Source organism: Salminus brasiliensis, chromosome 21 (genome assembly GCF_030463535.1).
Source record: "Salminus brasiliensis chromosome 21, fSalBra1.hap2, whole genome shotgun sequence".
Lineage (NCBI taxonomy): Eukaryota > Metazoa > Chordata > Actinopteri > Characiformes > Bryconidae > Salminus > Salminus brasiliensis.
The window spans coordinates 33,870,707-33,890,817 of NC_132898.1; the positions used below are offsets into that span (position 1 = coordinate 33,870,707).

Sequence of the window (20,111 nt, forward strand, 5' to 3'; positions counted from 1 at the left end):
CAGGCTGAGCTCCCGTCTCACATGAACCACTGGCTGCACTGCAGTCTGTCCGTGTCCATATGTAGTTCTGATCTACAGTCAAACCTGACTAATACCTTTATCTGATCACACTTAAATACTTCAGATTGGATTCTTTACAAACATGAATAATAAAGTTTAAATCAGACGTGTGGATCTGACTCGACAGCATCACTAAAGACTTGCGTATTGACTTAGACTTTACCTTTACAGACTTGGACTTGAAATCGGACTTGAGCTTCAAGGCTCAAAAAGCTTCAAAGCTCCCCAAAGTAATCCTGTTCAACTGCAGAGTGTGCTGTAGTAAATAAAACTTGTGGAGTCAAGATCACAGATGGAGATTCACTTCAAACCTTGTTCGACATTTGAGGCTGCACAAAGAACAGTTCGTCTCTGCTGTGTATGTTTCACATATAGCAGTGTTTCTCCTCCTTGGCCTTCGAGGCCCACTGCCCTGCACATTTTAGTGTTTTTTCTGCTTCAGCACCTGTTTTAACTCAGTGATGGGCTGCTGATGAGGTGATCAGCTGGATCAGGTGTGTTGGGAGAAGGGGAAATAATAAAAAGTGCAGGGCAGTGGGCCTCCAGGGCCAGGGAGGAGAAACAATGATGTAATGCACTGTGTCTCATAGCACACTGAAACAACTCGACCACCATAGAGCAACGCATTCAAGTCACTGACATGACCTTACATCTGGTGACCTGACTAGGACTCAAAGTTTAGGACTTGATTCGAGACTTGATTGTCAAGACGTGGAACTTACTTGTGATTTGCAACGTAGTGACCTGTTTCCATCTTCAAATATGTAGTTTGAATAGCTCCTCCACCAAGCAGAGTTCAGGTGTTCTGAAGTTCTGGAAAGTTGTGAAGTCATTCTGAAGAAGGTCTGAAATGATGAATCTAAAAGATCAGATTTTTGATTTGGTCACCCTGCTGTTGCTCAGGCGGTTCAGTGCTGTGTGAGTTTCATTAAATCACTATTTACTATTTAGTGAATCCAATCAAATATTAGAGGAGTAATATTCAGTAAAATTCCAGTAAATAAAAACTCTGAATAAATCATTTGCTCTGAATACATTAGCAGAAGTGTGTCATTTTATCTCTTTGATGTCTTCACTGTTATTCTAATGTAACTTCTTGTCTTCGCTGTCGTCTGTATTAGTAAAAAGCAGAGCTGTTACAAATGAAAGAGGAAATCATTCTTTCTAATAAAGCATTATAAATTAGCATTTAACTTCATTTCCATTTGGCATATTTGTGCATTACAGTCATTCCTTCCCTACAGCTTCTGGCAAAAGAACACAGCGGCCGCTGGAGAGGAGGGAGAGGTTCGGTTCTGCCAGAATAAGCACTGCTGTTCATTGTTGTTTAGGCTAGTAGAGTCCAGCTGGAATCACGAAGGCCGTAGCAGTGTCCCCAACTGTTTATTTATCGTTTTTATTTATCTAATTAATTTACTAATACTTCAGATAATACATTAATCTCATTTAAGAATTGCTCTTCTTTATTATTATTATTATTATTATTATTATTATTGTTATTATTATTATCATTATCAATATTTTACATGTTTATATGTTAACCTCATAGATGGCAGCTTAATCTATTGATCAGACTGTAAATCTAGTCTGGGTAACAGTAATCTGAATAAAGCAGCTGTCCCATATGATGGAGCATTATGCAAATTGATCCTGAGGTTTATGCTCAGGCCTATTACAATATGAAATAGGGTTTTGAAATTGGCCACAGTACATAAGCGCTCTGTGACAAAGAAATGTTACCACTACAATACAATGAATGAATTTTCATTCAATACCATGTGACAACCAGAGCGTTTTACATGAAGCTGCTCCACTCTCCATAAAACCCTGTTCAGAGAGTTCACCCGCAAGTTATGAAATGATCTTATGGGAAGTTGATGGCCCATGCTGTCAGCTCCTCGCAGGAGACTGCTCTGTAACTCATTACTGCTGTCACTTGTTCCCCACAGCACCCCGAGCTACAATCACGCCCCCAACCCAGACAAGCACTGGATCCTGCGGTACACGGGTCCTATGAAGCCTGTTCACATGCAGTTCACCAACTTGCTGCAGAGGAGGAGACTGCAGACGCTGCTGTCGGTGGACGACTGTGTAGAAAAGGTGTGAAATCCCTCACATTTCAAGTCAAGAGGCTTTATTGTCATTTCAGCTAAATACAGAGTTCTCAGTGGAACCAAACAACGTTCCTCCAGGACCAACAACACACAACACCCCGTGCAGACAAACAGTACAACACAACACCCCGTGCAGACAGACAGTACAACACAACACCCCGTGCAGACAGACAGTACAACACAACACCCAGTGCAGACAGACAGTACAACACAACACCCCGTGCAGACAGACAGTACAACACAACACCCAGTGCAGACAGACAGTACAACACAACACCCAGTGCAGACAGACAGTACAACACAACACCCCGTGCAGACAGACAGTACAACACAACACCCAGTGCAGACAGACAGTACAACACAACGCAGACAGTGCAGACAGACAGTACAACACAACACCCAGTGCAGACAGACAGTACAACACAACACCCCGTGCAGACAGACAGTACAACACAACACACAGTGCAGACAGACAGTACAACACAACACCCCGTGCAGACAGACAGTACAACACAACACCCCGTGCAGACAGACAGTACAACACAACACCCCGTGCAGACAGACAGTACAACACAACACCCCGTGCAGACAGACAGTACAACACAACACACAGTGCAGACAGACAGTACAACACAACACCCCGTGCAGACAGACAGTACAACACAACACAACACCCCGTGCAGACAAACAGTACAACACAACACAACACCCCGTGCAGACAAACAGTACAACACAACACAACACCCCGTGCAGACAAACAGTACAACACAACACCCCGTGCAGACAGACAGTACAACACAACACCCCGTGCAGACAGACAGTACAACACAACACACAGTGCAGACAGACAGTACAACACAACACCCCGTGCAGACAGACAGTACAACACAACACACAGTGCAGACAGACAGTACAACACAACACCCCGTGCAGACAGACAGTACAACACAACACCCCGTGCAGACAAACAGTACAACACAACACACAGTGCAGACAGACAGTACAACACAACACAACACCCCGTGCAGACAAACAGTACAACACAACACAACACCCCGTGCAGACAAACAGTACAACACAACACACAGTGCAGACAGACAGTACAACACAACACCCCGTGCAGACAGACAGTACAACACAACACCCAGTGCAGACAGACAGTACAACACAATACCCCGTGCAGACAGACAGTACAACACAACACCCCGTGCAGACAGACAGTACAACACAACACCCAGTGCAGACAGACAGTACAACACAACACCCCGTGCAGACAGACAGTACAACACAACACACAGTGCAGACAGACAGTACAACACAACACACAGTGCAGACAGACAGTACAACACAACACCCCGTGCAGACAGACAGTACAACACAACACCCCGTGCAGACAGACAGTACAACACAACACCCAGTGCAGACAGACAGTACAACACAACACCCCGTGCAGACAGACAGTACAACACAACACCCAGTGCAGACAGACAGTACAACACAACGCAGACAGTGCAGACAGACAGTACAACACAACACACAGTGCAGACAGACAGTACAACACAACGCAGACAGTGCAGACAGACAGTACAACACAACACCCAGTGCAGACAGACAGTACAACACAACACACAGTGCAGACAGACAGTACAACACAACACCCCGTGCAGACAGACAGTACAACACAACACCCCGTGCAGACAGACAGTACAACACAACACCCAGTGCAGACAGACAGTACAACACAACACCCCGTGCAGACAGACAGTACAACACAACACCCCGTGCAGACAGACAGTACAACACAACACACAGTGCAGACAGACAGTACAACACAACACCCCGTGCAGACAGACAGTACAACACAACACCCAGTGCAGACAGACAGTACAACACAACACCCCGTGCAGACAGACAGTACAACACAACACCCCGTGCAGACAGACAGTACAACACAACACCCAGTGCAGAAAGACAGTACAACACAACACCCAGTGCAGACAGACAGTACAACACAACACCCCGTGCAGACAAACAGTACAACACAACACACAGTGCAGACAGACAGTACAACACAACACCCCGTGCAGACAAACAGTACAACACAACACAACACCCCGTGCAGACAAACAGTACAACACAACACAACACCCCGTGCAGACAGACAGTACAACACAACACCCAGTGCAGACAGACAGTACAACACAACACAACACCCCGTGCAGACAAACAGTACAACACAACACAACACCCCGTGCAGACAAACAGTACAACACAACACCCCGTGCAGACAGACAGTACAACACAACACACAGTGCAGACAGACAGTACAACACAACACCCCGTGCAGACAGACAGTACAACACAACACACAGTGCAGACAGACAGTACAACACAACACCCCATGCAGACAGACAGTACAACACAACACCCCGTGCAGACAGACAGTACAACACAACACCCCGTGCAGACAGACAGTACAACACAACACCCAGTGCAGACAGACAGTACAACACAACACCCCATGCAGACAGACAGTACAACACAACACCCCGTGCAGACAGACAGTACAACACAACACCCAGTGCAGACAGACAGTACAACACAACACCCCGTGCAGACAAACAGTACAACACAACACAACACCCCGTGCAGACAGACAGTACAACACAACACCCCGTGCAGACAGACAGTACAACACAACACACAGTGCAGACAGACAGTACAACACAACACCCAGTGCAGACAGACAGTACAACACAACACAACACCCCGTGCAGACAAACAGTACAACACAACACAACACCCCGTGCAGACAAACAGTACAACACAACACCCCGTGCAGACAGACAGTACAACACAACACACAGTGCAGACAGACAGTACAACACAACACCCCGTGCAGACAGACAGTACAACACAACACACAGTGCAGACAGACAGTACAACACAACACCCCATGCAGACAGACAGTACAACACAACACCCCGTGCAGACAGACAGTACAACACAACACCCCGTGCAGACAGACAGTACAACACAACACCCAGTGCAGACAGACAGTACAACACAACACCCCATGCAGACAGACAGTACAACACAACACCCCGTGCAGACAGACAGTACAACACAACACCCAGTGCAGACAGACAGTACAACACAACACCCCGTGCAGACAGACAGTACAACACAACACACAGTGCAGACAGACAGTACAACACAACACCCCGTGCAGACAGACAGTACAACACAACACCCCGTGCAGACAGACAGTACAACACAACACACAGTGCAGACAGACAGTACAACACAACACCCCGTGCAGACAGACAGTACAACACAACACCCCGTGCAGACAGACAGTACAACACAACACCCAGTGCAGACAGACAGTACAACACAACACAACACCCAGTGCAGACAGACAGTACAACACAACGCAGACAGTGCAGACAGACAGTACAACACAACACACAGTGCAGACAGACAGTACAACACAACGCAGACAGTGCAGACAGACAGTACAACACAACACCCAGTGCAGACAGACAGTACAACACAACACCCAGTGCAGACAGACAGTACAACACAACACACAGTGCAGACAGACAGTACAACACAACACCCCGTGCAGACAGACAGTACAACACAACACACAGTGCAGACAGACAGTACAACACAACACCCCGTGCAGACAGACAGTACAACACAACACCCAGTGCAGACAGACAGTACAACACAACACCCCGTGCAGACAGACAGTACAACACAACACCCCGTGCAGACAGACAGTACAACACAACACCCCGTGCAGACAGACAGTACAACACAACACCCCGTGCAGACAGACAGTACAACACAACACCCAGTGCAGACAGACAGTACAACACAACACCCCGTGCAGACAGACAGTACAACACAACACCCAGTGCAGACAGACAGTACAACACAACACACAGTGCAGACAGACAGTACAACACAACACACAGTGCAGACAGACAGTACAACACAACGCAGACAGTGCAGACAGACAGTACAACACAACACCCAGTGCAGACAGACAGTACAACACAACACACAGTGCAGACAGACAGTACAACACAACGCAGACAGTGCAGACAGACAGTACAACACAACACACAGTGCAGACAGACAGTACAACACAACACCCCGTGCAGACAGACAGTACAACACAACACACAGTGCAGACAGACAGTACAACACAACGCAGACAGTGCAGACGAAACAGAGTGCAGATGAGAAAGTGTAGGCAGGGTTATTAATAAATCAGACAGACTGAGACAGTAGCTCACTGTCCAAGAAGAAGTTAGACCTATGTCTACACATGCAGTGCTATTAACTGGGTGTCAGCATCTGTGTTCTCATAAGGCTGAGGGGGAAATCTAGCCCTGGAGGCTGTAGCTGTAGCGCTACCTGTGCTTAGTTTTACCAGGAAACACTTTTCCACTTAAGACCCCACAGGAAGTGAAGTCCAGTGATGAAGTTGAACGATGAAGGTGGTGAAATCAGCGTGGATTGGGCAAGTCGGAAAGCAAACTGTCCAGGCCATGGACTGAAGCTGTATAAAGACAGATTAGTGGGAGGAGTAAAGCACATACAGTTCATCACATGACCAACATGAGTGAGACCAGCTGGGAAAAAGTGTCCCTCAGAGGAGGAAACTACTGCCTGGCCTACATTTATCAATCCTATTAATCCAGTCCGTCAAACTGTCTCCAAATATCAGTCAGGTATTTGGTATTATCAGGTATATGATATTATCAGGTATATGGTATTATCAGGTATATGATATTATCAGATATGGGGTGATCTATTCGTTGACATTAACATTGTTTAGTAAAAATAAATGCTGTATTGTTTAGAAATCTGCCAGAAGCAGTTACTTAGAACTGTTAAATAGAACTGTTACTAAAATGTGTTACCTAGAACGTCAGGATGATCTTGCACATATAAATATGTATATAAATATGTATATTTCTTACGATGTTTCTCTTCACATAGGTGTATAATATGCTGGTGGAGATGGGTGAACTGGACAACACCTACCTCATCTACATGTCTGACCACGGCTATCACATTGGACAGTTTGGCCTTGTTAAGGGAAAGTCCATGCCCTACGAGTTTGACATTCGAGTGCCTTTTTACATACGAGGGCCCAACGTGGAGGCAGGTGCCATGTGAGTAGCAGATCAGATGCAGCCTCTATTTGTGTGAATGTCTCTGTCAGAGGTCTCCATATTGCTGAATTGGTCTGCTTCCTTTTTCAGTAACCCCCACGTAGTCCTCAATATTGACCTAGCGCCTACGCTGCTTGATATGGCTGGAGTGGACATTCCTGTGGACATGGATGGGAAATCCATTCTGAAGCTGTTGGACACTGATAAGCCGGTCAACAGGTACATCTGCAAATTAACAACCACATATTTCCTCTTCGTCTGATCAGCACTGGGTTTCTGCCACTCTGCTGTTGTATGATTGTAATTTCATAGGAGGGTGTTGTTCTGCTTCCGTACTAAAAATAAATGACCTGCAGACCGTGCGGACCCGAGACCTGTACCTGCGTCTGTTCTGCATTCTTCTCTCATTTATTGCAAAAAATATAACATTATCATTTTATTAGAATTATGATTTTAGGGAAGAATAGAAATGTTATGTTTTTTATTAAATGTATTAATTAATATTTAGGTATTAGAATTTGGGGCTCTTTTGCTTTAAGGCCACGCTGACGTGGACTCCACACGCTTGTGTTTTTGATCAGTGGATTAAATCAACCTCTTAATATGGTCAATTTCACAAGATCACTAAACTTAATGTTACTGTCCAAATACTGCAGAATGATAACAGTTCATTTTCAGTGGTCGTGGGATTTTAGATCACACTGCACTTAATACTAATGAGAGTTTGGACCACGGAGGTGAGGACCACTGATAGCTAATGCTGTGACAGTCCAGTGAAGCAGCGTTTGGAGTAAGTGCCACTGCTTGTGTGGCTTGTGATGGTTTTACAAACGTATTTACAACCCTGTCACACACAGTTTACACATTACAACAAATGAAACCCTTAATAACTGCATACAGCCCCTTTACTATACAGATGATACTGATACCTAGGGAACATTTGACCCTCTCCTGTAGAGCAGATCTGAGTCTGCTGTGGTTCTAAGTTCTAAACTCTCTGTTTGTTTCAAGGTTCCAGTTCAACAAGAAGGGGAAAGTCTGGAGGGACTCTTTCCTGGTAGAGAGAGGGTGAGTACACGGGACTGCATTTTTATCGCTCAGTTTCGTCCTGTACCTGTACCTGGTAACTGATCTCTAAGAAAGAGACAGCAGATGGCGCTCTGATATCTGACGTGTTCCTGATACCTGAGCTGTGTTTGTTTGGTAGCTGTGGGTCTCTTCCATCCTTTACCTTCACAGGAAGCCTCTGCATAAGCTGTCAGATGGAAAGGAGGAGACACAGGAGAACTCTCTGCCGAAGTACCAGCGAGTTCGAGATCTGTGCCAGAAAGCAGAGTATCAAACTCCCTGTGAGCAGCCAGGACAGGTACATACACCACATGCATGCACACACTCACCTTCACCATGATGGCCTCACTCTCCCTGGATTTAAGAACCCCTGGTAGTTCTGGAGAGCGCTGTCCTGCTCGCTTCATCTAAGTTACATAGTGCAGAGACCAGCGTTCCCCCTGTTACAGTCAGTGGAGCATCAGCATGAGTCTGAAGCTGTTTGAAGGTAAAAGGTTTAAAGCTTGTCCAGTGAACCTCGTCTGTGTGGTCAGTCCGCTGAACCGTTGGTCAGTTCTGGAAACAAAGTTTCAGGAAGGTTTGCAGGAAACGTGTATCTTACACATTCAGACTATAGGTCTCTCTCTCTCTCTCTCTCTCTCTCTCTCTCTTTCTCTCTCTCATTGCAGAAGTGGCAGTGTGTTGAGGACAGCTCAGGCATGCTAAGGCTGTACAAGTGTAAGGGTATGGCAGGTCTCTATGCCCCCCGTGCTCAGGGCCTGATGGCCAGTAATGGTCAGCTGTACAGGCCTGGATCACCTCCTCAGCACTGTGACTGTGAGCCTGCCGTGCCTTTGAAAAGGAAGAAGATGCTCACCAAGAGGAGTACGTCTCGAATGCACTCCATCCAAAGCGGTTCAGAAATGTCCTCAGTTTCTGCACTCACAGAATGTTGTAGACAAAATTCCAAAAATCTCACATTTAAAAATCTAAATCATTACAATTACTCAGTAAATTATTCATAATTCTGTGGACAATTTGCCCTCCTGATTTAAAACTTCCCTGCTACACTGTCTCCACCATGTGGTTCATTTTGGTAATGGATTACATGCACATTGAAATGAAGTACATATTTAAACCAAGTCAGTTAAGTCAATTCAATACATCAGTTTTTGTGCAGGAAAAGTCTGAGGAATGGAACTTGAACAGTCATATATAATAATAATAATAATAATAATAATAATAACTACAAAATTCTTTTGCTGTGAATAGCCCAAAAAGACCTGATTTCCAAAAGGTATACAATATAAGATAAACCATGTTTTAAATATTTTAAACAAAATTAAAATATTCAATTAATGTCCTACAGTTTCAATATGATCATGGGGTAGAGGATTGAGAATCATTTTCCTGTTGTAGACGAGTAGCCATCCTCTTTTTATCAATGGTTTGCTTCTACTATTAGGTATTAAATGTAATCCAGTCTAAACCAGGGAAAGGTTTCCTGTGCCACTGGCTGCAACGCAAGACAGAAGCATGATTGATCCTTAACAGTTGCTCTTTTTATTAAAGTCTGCACCTTCATTTCAGTTTATTCAGCCCACAGGATATTAGTGTGACAGTGTTTCCTTGTCCTGATCTATTCAGAACTGAAGCCAAAAAAAAGTCTGACTCGGAATCGCTGGGCCCGTTCTCTCCCACCTCACCTGGACAGTAATGTTTACACTTTGGACCTGGAGGAGGGCTACCGGCCCATCATGCCAAAGAACATCAGTCAGACGCTGGGCAGGAAACAGGCGATTTATGGAGGCAGTGAAGAGTTCAGCGGAATGGAACCTACAGACAACGGCCTCCTGCCGCCAGCAGCCCTCAAAGTTACCTACAGGTACGAGAAGATGTGATTTTGTTTGTTGGGGTGGAGATGAAAAGAAATGTGCTTTAAACTTGATCCAGTAGAAAACATGGATATGTTATATAAAACTTGCTATACCACAAACAGGATGTCCATCACACACAGCAGTTGGCAGACTTACAAGGTACAGAGGTACGTAAATGTAATGTCACCCAAAGACTGATCAGATCATGATGTTCGTGCTCGCACAGAGATTTAAAACATGCAGGCACTGAGCATCAGTTTGAAGTCTTTGAACTTTGGACTTGAAAATCGTGTTGACATGAAATTCCAGCGTTGGATAGATGTTGAATTTTTGGTGGAAATTAAAGCCACATATCCATCAACAAACCGACACTGAGTTGACCTCCAGTGTTGGACAGATGCTGAATTTTGGTTCTACCATGCTTTAAAACCATCAACACATCAGCGTCTCCAGTGTTAGAATTTCACGTTGTGTAGACGTTAACCCTATGAAGTTTGGTCTTCATACCTCACAACTGAATGCTGGTGTTTACATCGTTATGATGTCGGCATATGAGGTTCGGAAGCTGTTGGATTACTGAGCATCACAACGTAAAACCTATGTTCAACCAGGTAACCGATTTAAATGAAGTAACATGAACCTCAGGTTGGAAGTGTTGGCTTAGTGTGCTCTTATTTCAGGTGTTCCATATTGATGAACGACACAGTGAAGTGTGACGGTGGATTGTACAAATCACTACAGGCCTGGAAAGATCACAAACTACACATTGAGCATGAGGTTCTACACAATTACTGAACTTTAATAACATACCAAACATCTCCCAGAAAAGGTCAATTATATTAAACAGGTCTTATCCTTCTTCCTCTGTAAATAGATTGAGACGCTACAGACCAAAATAAAGAACCTGAGAGAGGTCAAAGGTCACCTAAAAAAAGTTCGTCCTAAGGAGTGCGAATGCAACCAGGATATGTGAGTATGAAATCTGATTTCAGAGGACGGGCTCAGGGTTACACGGCGAGGAGATATTCCTCATCCATGCATCCATTAACCCTAGGACAGATAACAGGGGGTTGGGAGGTAAAGCTCAGTGTGTAGTTGTACGTCCTGACCAGAGGCATTAATCCCAGATTGCTGTAGAATGTCTCATGTTTAACGTGGTCCTAAACACGGTGCCTTGCTTTGTGTTTAAGTTTCGAGTACAAGAACAGAGCGCTCCTCAGACTCCAGTCAGGCCACATGCATTCTCTAAGGTGAGTCAAAATTCGATGACTCTCAGCTATCTGTACTTGAAGTATTTCCATTCCTGCTGTGGTCAGATTACAGATTACAGTTTACAAACACTCATCATGTCATAGCAACATTGGGCTTTCAGAGATTTCTTTGAATGTTTTTTCCTGGGTAGAATTCCTTACAAAAACAGGAGTTTAAATTGAAGTTCTGAATCAACACAAGGTTTGTTAGAAAGAAGCCCTTGCCTTCCCCTCGGTGGACACTGTAGCAGCTGTTAAGCATGGTGGTGGTAGTGTCAAGCTGTTCTGGGGCAGTTCTGCCGCCAGTGAAACTGATACATTACACAAAGTGGGTGGAGTCATGCAGTAGGAGGACTACCTCAGAATTCTTCAGTACAACTTCAACCCATCAGCTAGATGATTGACACTTGGACACAGTTGGGTTCCAACACACATCAGGGGTGGTGTGGAATGGATACAGCAGGCTAACATTAAGCTTTTGGAATGTCCTTCCCAAAGTCCTGACCTCAAATATGTGGATAAAAGACTGATTTGTGTCAGAAATCAGAACATTCAACTGAACTTTATCAATTCTGCCAAGACAAGCGGTCTGACATTCTGCCAGAGGTTTGCTGATGGCTATAACAAGCATCTGGTTAAGGTGCAACTTTCTAAGACATTTGCCAAATATTAAATGAGCTGTGCAAATACTTTTGACCTTGTGTTGATTTCAGAAAACCCCCAAAATTAAAACTGGTGCTCCATATTCTCTGTCAGCACACGTCGGCAGACGTGTCTGTCTGTCTGATGTTGAGCAGTTCCCCAAACCGTAGATCTGATGTCTGTATGATGCGCTCTGGTGAATAAAGGGGTTCTGATGGAGAACGGGTCTGTACTGTCCGTGTCGTGTCGTGTCAGTAGACTGGCATCTAAAAATAAGAAGCAGTGGCTGATGAAGGAACAGAAGCGCAGGAAGAAGCTGAGGAAGCTGCTGAAGCGTCTCCGGAACCATGACACCTGCAGTATGCCTGGCCTCACCTGTTTTACCCACGACAACCAGCACTGGCAGACTGCCCCCTTCTGGACAAGTAAGGCACTGCAGTGTGGATCAAACCCTTCAAACATCAAGCAGTTTACATATAAAAAAGTTCAAATATAAAATGAGTAAAATATGAATGTTCTGTATAAATATTGTAAAATTGTATACATTTATGAAGCTGTTCATCTCATCCAGTCAGTTCATCCAGCTGTTTTGTTTAATGCTACTAGTGGGGCCATTCTGTGCCTGTACCAGTGCCAATAATAACACCTACTGGTGTCTGAGGACCATCAACGACACCCACAACTTCCTGTTCTGTGAGTTTGCCACTGGATTCCTGGAGTATTTTGACCTCAACACGGACCCTTATCAGGTAAACACAGCAAGGCCCCCAGATGTGGATATTAAAGCCCACACCCACGGAAAGTTTTCTTTTACTACACACTCATAGAGCAGCATCATTTATGTGTGTGTGTGTGTGTGTGTGCGTGTGTGTGTGTGTGTGTAGCTGATAAATGCAGTCAGTACTCTGGATCGTGATGCACTAAACCACATGCACCTGCAGCTCATGAAACTGCGCAGCTGCAAAGGACACAAGCAGTGCAGCCCTGAGACAGGTCAGTCAGCCAGCCGCCGCAGCCCTGCACATACAGTATGTCACACATGGGAGGACAGGAGCCCCTGCTCTCAGGAGTACAGCTGCCAAACATTAACAGCAGTAATAATAACAATAATAATAATAATAATAATAATAATATGAATATGGTTGAAGCTGCTTCTCTTATTTCTATACCAAACTATTGGCAACGATCAGCAACATTAATCATATTTTTTTAAACCGATGTTGGGCACTAAATTACTTCTAAATAAAAATCTGGGACAGTATTATTGTAAATATTGTAAAACTGGAAAATCAGGATCATGCTACACTGATGTAGAGAAATTATCGTCCAGCACTAACTAACATCACTTCCTGCAGGGCCTAAAGAACGGAACTTCTCCCATGACTACAGGTATGATCCATCCTGCACTTCTTCATCACTCTATTTATTTTGTACTGGATGGTCCTGAAGAACAAAGAGGGAAACCATATTAGTGTGTGTTTCCTGATCTGATCACTGAGAGTCAGTGAGAGTCAGTGAGAGTCACTGAGAGTCACTGAGAGTTAGTGAGAGTCACTGAGAGTCACTGAGAGTCACTGAGAGTCACTGAGAGTCAGTGAGAGTTAGTTAGAGTCAGTGAGAGTTAGTTAGAGTCAGTGAGAGTCAGTGAGAGTTAGAGTTAGTGAGAGTCACTGAGAGTCACTGAGAGTTAGTGAGAGTCAGTGAGAGTTAGTTAGAGTCAGTGAGAGTCAGTGAGAGTTAGTTAGTCAGTGAGAGTTAGTTAGTCAGTGAGAGTCAGTGAGAGTTAGAGTCAGTGAGAGTCAGTGAGAGTTAGTTAGAGTCAGTGAGAGTCAGTTAGAGTCAGTTAGAGTCCGTTAGAGGCAGTGAGGGTTTACGGTTGATTCTGGAACATTGCTGTGTGGCGTGATAAACGCCACTCCAATCCCAAATGTGTTGGATGGAGCTTCCTCGCTGCTCTACAGCCAAATTCTGAGGAGCCTTATACTCCACTTGCCGGGTTTGGACTTAAGCAGAGTGACCTCAGGCCTTAGATTAGTAAAGGGGGCTGCAGCACACCCTGGTGAATTCCTCTTGGCCTAGTTGATGGCACTGTGGGGGCTATGCTCCAGCTTTGGTGCATTTTGCTCTGCATTAGTTTGTGCCTCCTCTCCCATACAGAGAGATTGTTGTCCATGATGAATCATAGATTGCTGCAGGTGCAGCAGAGAGATGTTAGGTTGGAGTATTCCAGCATGAACTGTAGGTACTGGTTCTGAGTCTGCAGCTCCAGCTTATCAGACCCAGCAGACTATATTGCCTTTGCATTTGAATGGGATAAGCAATAACAGCTTGTGTTTGTTATATATGTGTCTGTGTGTATGCTGTGTGCACATGCATGGGTGTGTGTGTGTGTGTGTGTGTGTGTGTGTGTGTGTGTGTGTGTGTGTGTGTGTGTGTGTGTGCTCTCTGCATGCTTTAGGCCCCTTCATCGTCGAAAGAGGCCAAAAGTGAAGAAACCTTCCTCCAAATCAATGTGAGTTTGTCATACAACCCATCTGTTCCATAGAATTCAGCCAGCTCCCTACCCCTCTTCCTGAGTGGGCTGCCTCTGTGTGTCATATGGCCTATCTGCGTGCTGCCTCTCTCTACGGGAGCACCTGCTAATTTGGCGTTTCCATGACCTCCTTTTAGGTGCCTGTGCATAGCCTGTAACACACCCTGTTATGAGCGCTGCTGTGTCAGTAGCACACTGGGCGACTGGTCCTCGGCCTCATTCTGTGCTCAGCTCCTTTTTTTCTGCCGCTAAGCCTCAGAAGATACAGGGACATGCAAATGTTTGGGCACCCTTTTCTGTATGTGTGAATAGCTAAGCAAGTAAAGCATGAGCTGATTTCCAAAAGGCATGAGGTTGAAGATGAAATATTTCTTTAATAATTTAAGCAAGAAAGTTTTTAGAGTTTCAAAATAACAAAAAAGGAAAAGGAAGCAAAAGTTTGGGCACTAAACGTTCTGTACTCCCCCATGCTGAGTATCACAGCTTGTGTTTCTGGAGCAGCTCAGAGGCTTTCATTTTGGAAGACTGTATTTTCTTCCTGCAGAAGGTTCTAGTTCTGTGAGCTTTTTGGGCCATAATGCTGCTCTGCTTGTCGATAAACTAGGCTGGAGGATTGTGAGGGCAAAACCTGCTGACTCTTCCATGAAGGTGATATTAGTGCAGGAGACTCCCAGAGTCTGATCAGTCTTCCTGAAGCTCAGACAGGGGTTCTGATTTGCCCCTCTTACGAGCTCTGTTCCTTTTTTCAGTTTAAAATTGTACAAAACAAATAATAATACCACAAGTTGCTCAAACTGTTTCATCTTCTGCTCACTTTATAATTCATAGTAACTTATACCAATTAGGAGCCGTGCTTGTTTTAGACTCGTCTCAGAAGGATCTCATTGTTGTTTTCCTGTTTTGTACCTGTAGGGGGCAGATCTGGGAAGGCTGGGTGGGCTAAATTTGTGCTGGACCATCACCCAAGAAGGAAAAACATGAGCGAAGGACAGAAACCTGGAGACCATGCTTTCACTCTCAACCCCTTTTCAACAGAAGTATGGACCAACATGGAGGTCATCCCACAGTGACTGTTCTTCTCTCTCCCTCTCTCTCTCTCTCCCTCTCTCTCTCTCCCTCTCTCTCTCTCTCTCTCTCTCTCTCTCTCTCCCTCTCCCTCTCTCTCTCTCTCTCTCTCTCTCTCTCTCTCCCTCTCTCTCTCTCTCTCCCTCTCTCTCTCTCTCTCTGTCTCTCTCTCTCTCTCTCTCTCTCTGTCTCTCTCTCTCTCCCACCAACTGTAAAACCCAACATTCAGAGCTTTTGGACACTTGGTGGTTTCTCTTGGAACATCTCAAAGATCCTGCATCTCTGTCCATGATGGAAGTGTGGAAGTGTGGACTGGATACCCGTGGATAGCCGTGCGCCACCTCTGACCTGCCTGACCACCCAGCTGCTCATCTTCATGATTGACTGACTGCATCATGGCTTGAAACCCACGCCTTGCTTTGCGTATCAGCGTCTCTCTCCACGCACACACACACACACCACCGTGGTGACTCTTCAGAAGAGTGACTGTGCCGTGGCTCCTCAGTGAGCCGGCGTTACACACATCATCCTGGACACACACTTCATGTCCAAAAGTTTCTAGACGTTCAGCGTTTCTTCTGAAATCAGGAGTAATAACAGTGCCCCTCTGCTGCAGTAACGTCTACCACCTACTAACCGTTTTGTTGGAGATGTGTGTGTAAAGAACCTTCTGAGGGTTTTAATCAGTGCATGAAAAGGTTCTGTACTAGTCTAAAGGTTCTTCACACTCACATCTCCCTTATAAAAATGCTCCTTAATGGAACTGAGATGGGGAGAGAGAGAGAGAGAGAGAGAGAGAGAGAGAGAGAGCGAGAGCGAGAGAGAGAGGCTCAGGTGTAGGACCTGTGGATCGTCCAGTGGCAGTGCTTCTCTGTGGAGAAGGGACGAGCAGTGGGTGAAGGAGCTGGAACCACTACTTAGAAGGACAGTCTAGAACCGTTTGGACATGCAGTGTATGAATGTATGAATCCTGTAAATGAAGTTTTTGAGAGCTGCTGGAGCTTCATACTACACAACTCCGTCTGTGTAACTGTAAATAGCCTTCAGCCATACGACACTGCTTATGAATGATTACTTTTGGTGATCATGGTGCTACTGTAATCTGCGAGACTGAAGGGTGGAGAAATCTGGGTTTGAATGAATGGATGGATGGATGGATGGATGGATGGATGAATTGATGGATATATGAATGGAGGAATGGATGGAAAAATGGATGAATTGATGGATGGATGAATTGATGGATGGATGAATGGATGAATGAATGGATGGATGGATGAATGAATGGATGAATGGATGGATGAATGGATGAATTGATGGATGATGGATGGATGGATGGATGAATGGATGAATTGATGGATGGATGGATGAATGGATGAATTGATGGATGATGGATGGATGGATGGATGAATGGATGAATGAATGGATGGATGAATGGATGAATTGATGGATGGATGGATGAATGGATGAATTGATGGATGGATGAATGGATGGATGAATGGATGATGGGTGGATGGATGGATGGATGGATGGATGGATGAATGGATGGATGAATGGATGATGGGTGGATGGATGGATGGATGGATGAATGGATGGATGAATGGATGATGGGTGGATGGATGGATGAATGGATGGATAAATGGATGATGGGTGGATGGATGGATGGATGGATGGATGGATGAATTGATGGATGGATGGATGGATTTTTATAGTTTCTGTCAGTCCACAGAGAGGAGCTGACTAACATAGAGACCTGTCCCCCTCACACCTCCATAAACCCACTAACCTGTCCACTCACCTCCAGCCTTCTTACGTGTCTCTTATTCTGTGTGAAGCTGAGTGTGTGTGTTTATGAATAGTTTATGAATAAAATGCGCAGTCCAGTCTTTTACCCCTCACTGTGTCCAGTGTCGAGTGTGAAGAGCAAAACGGATCAGCATCGCATTCAGCAGCAGGGGGCGCTGTTGGAGTGCCACTCTGTTTCATGGTTTCCATCAAAAGTAGTTTAATTAGAGCTTTTCCTAAAAACGTTAAAAGGTAAGAAGTTCGAGGGGTGGGCAGCGGTGTGTGTATCTGCCCCCTGTCCGAGCCGCAGAGCTGCACCCTGACGGGGGCGGAGGAGTCCAATGACCCAGCTGGCCTGCTCACGAGGCCCGGGTTGCCAGGTTCGCTCTATTTCAGTGTAATTCCCGGGACGCGGGTTCCTGAGGGCTGAGGATGAGGGCTCTTTTGGGTTTATTAATGTTTTTGATGATAATGTTTTTAAAATAGCGAACTAAGGGCAAAAGAGGGAGATATATACGGCCTGAGCTTTTCAAATTTGGAGTCAGCTATTCATTTAAACTTTTTACAATAAATTTAATTTAACTATTACCTTTCTAAAAAGTCAAGTTTATAATATGAATATTGTTATATAGTGTTATATAAGTGGTACGTGCAAATACCATTTTTATGTATTTTTAATCATTTATTTCATTAACTTTAAGATCGTCTAGGGTTGGAGATACCACAGCACTGAGATGTAAGGCAGTAAACATTGTGTGTATATTCTATTTTACACATTTAGTTAGTCAGATATTTGGGTTTGGACATTTTGACCCGGTGTCGTCCTCTGCTGGGCGGGATCAGTAAACTTTGGGCTGGGGGTTTTTGTGCTGCACTTGGCAACCCTGCTCACCTCTACAGGCGGGCCGCTTCCACTCCAGCACTCCGCTCAGGCAGCGCTGAGGAGAGCCTCACTCTCTCACTCTCTCTCACACACACACACACTCTCTCTCACACACACACACACTCTCTCACACACTCTCTCACACACACACACACTCTCTCACACACTCTCTCTCACACACACACACACACTCACACACTCTCTCACTCTCTCTCACACACTCACACACACTCTCTCACACACACACACACTCTCTCACACACTCTCTCACACACACACACACTCTCTCACACACTCTCTCTCACACACACACACACACTCACACACTCTCTCATTCACTCGAGTTTAAAAGAGAGAAACTGCCGTTTTTGGTCGTTCGTTCGGACAATGTGAGGGAAATGGCCGGAACAAGGTAAGCTTTGAGGAGTGGGGTGTTGTGGAGAGTTTGAGGGGAGAAGCTGTGTGTGTGTGTGTGTGTGTGTGTGTGTGTGTGTGTGTGTGTGTGTGTGTGTGTGTGTGTGTGTGTGTGTTTTCCTGACTGAGTTTTAGCGGAATACTCGGCGAGTTAGCCGAGCTGCTAACAGCCCCCCTCAGCCCCCCTCAGCCCCCCTCAGCGCCTCAGCCCCCCTCAGCGCCTCAGCCCCCCTCAGCCCCGCGCACCAAGTTTGCTTATTTGGGTTTGAGAGAAAACAACGACGATAGTCCTCAACCCAGCCCAGCTCAACCCAACCCAGCTCAGCTCAGCTCAGCTCAGCTCAGCGCGTAGTGTTTTAGTGAGCTGATTTAAAGAAAGCAGTGTGAAGGAATGTGGAGCTGAATGAAGACCTCATTCATTCACCAGGAGAGCTGGAGCTCTGAGACTGGGGGAGCGAGGGAGCGAGGGAGGGAGCGAGGGGCTGAGGGAGCGAGGGAGGGGCTGAGTGAGGGGCTGAGTGAGGGGCTGAGTGAGGGGGCTGAGTGAGGGGGCTGAGGGGCTGAGGGGCTGAGTGAGGGGCCTGAGTGAGGGGCTGAGTGAGGGGGCTGAGGGGCTGAGTGAGGGGGCTGAGGGGCTGAGGGGCTGAGTGAGGGGCCTGAGTGAGGGGCTGAGTGAGGGGCTGAGTGAGGGGGCTGAGGGGCTGAGTGAGGGGGCTGAGGGGCTGAGTGAGGGGGCTGAGTGAGGGGGCTGAGTGAGGGGCCTGAGTGAGGGGGCTGAGGGGCTGAGTGAGGGGGCTGAGGGGCTGAGGGGCTGAGTGAGGGGCCTGAGTGAGGGGCTGAGTGAGGGGGCTGAGGGGCTGAGTGAGGGGGCTGAGGGGCTGAGGGGCTGAGTGAGGGGCCTGAGTGAGGGGCTGAGTGAGGGGCTGAGTGAGGGGGCTGAGGGGCTGAGTGAGGGGGCTGAGGGGCTGAGTGAGGGGGCTGAGGGGCTGTTTGCTGGCTGTTGGAGTAAAAGTTGACTTGGTTGTCGAGTTGATCCATGATCTGCGTCTCTACACACTTTATTAAACCGCATTAGAAGCGAATCTGAGTTCATTTAACTTCTTTTAATTGGCCTCATTTACCAGCTTCATCCTGACTGACACTTCTGTAAGCAGCTCTGCCCCAAAGCAGGCCTGCAGAGACCCGAACAGGGCTGGGTTGGTTTGATTGTGTGTGTGTGTGTGTGTGTGTGTGTGTGTGGGGGGGGGGG

The 20,111-nt window shown here is 46.0% G+C and overlaps 2 protein-coding genes across 4 annotated transcripts in view; both read left to right on the top strand.

Annotated features, from left to right (window-relative positions):
* Positions 1-17,644, top strand: part of sulf2a (sulfatase 2a) — a 47,274-nt gene extending 29,630 nt beyond the window's left edge. The window contains exons 6-21 of one of the 2 annotated variants that reach the window (XM_072665504.1): positions 2,010-2,160; positions 7,194-7,369; positions 7,460-7,588; positions 8,381-8,437; positions 8,609-8,735; positions 9,106-9,301; positions 10,064-10,301; positions 10,974-11,070; positions 11,168-11,262; positions 11,484-11,543; positions 12,444-12,610; positions 12,792-12,934; positions 13,070-13,178; positions 13,541-13,574; positions 14,644-14,697; positions 15,631-17,644. In XM_072665504.1, the coding sequence (XP_072521605.1) occupies positions 2,010-2,160; positions 7,194-7,369; positions 7,460-7,588; positions 8,381-8,437; positions 8,609-8,735; positions 9,106-9,301; positions 10,064-10,301; positions 10,974-11,070; positions 11,168-11,262; positions 11,484-11,543; positions 12,444-12,610; positions 12,792-12,934; positions 13,070-13,178; positions 13,541-13,574; positions 14,644-14,697; positions 15,631-15,661 (1,864 nt within the window). In that variant the 3' untranslated portion in view covers positions 15,662-17,644. Of the gene's footprint in view, positions 1-2,009; positions 2,161-7,193; positions 7,370-7,459; positions 7,589-8,380; positions 8,442-8,608; positions 8,736-9,105; positions 9,302-10,063; positions 10,302-10,973; positions 11,071-11,167; positions 11,263-11,483; positions 11,544-12,443; positions 12,611-12,791; positions 12,935-13,069; positions 13,179-13,540; positions 13,575-14,643; positions 14,698-15,630 lie in introns of those variants that run through there. The other variant, XM_072665505.1, reaches the window with a different exon arrangement.
* Positions 17,645-18,504: 860 nt separating this feature from the next.
* The window catches only part of arhgap46a (Rho GTPase activating protein 46a), a 30,590-nt gene continuing 28,983 nt past the window's right edge, over positions 18,505-20,111 (top strand). For both annotated transcript variants that reach the window (XM_072666574.1, XM_072666575.1), the window contains exon 1: positions 18,505-18,860. In XM_072666574.1, the coding sequence (XP_072522675.1) occupies positions 18,847-18,860 (14 nt within the window). In that variant the 5' untranslated portion in view covers positions 18,505-18,846. The remainder of the gene's footprint in view (positions 18,861-20,111) is intronic.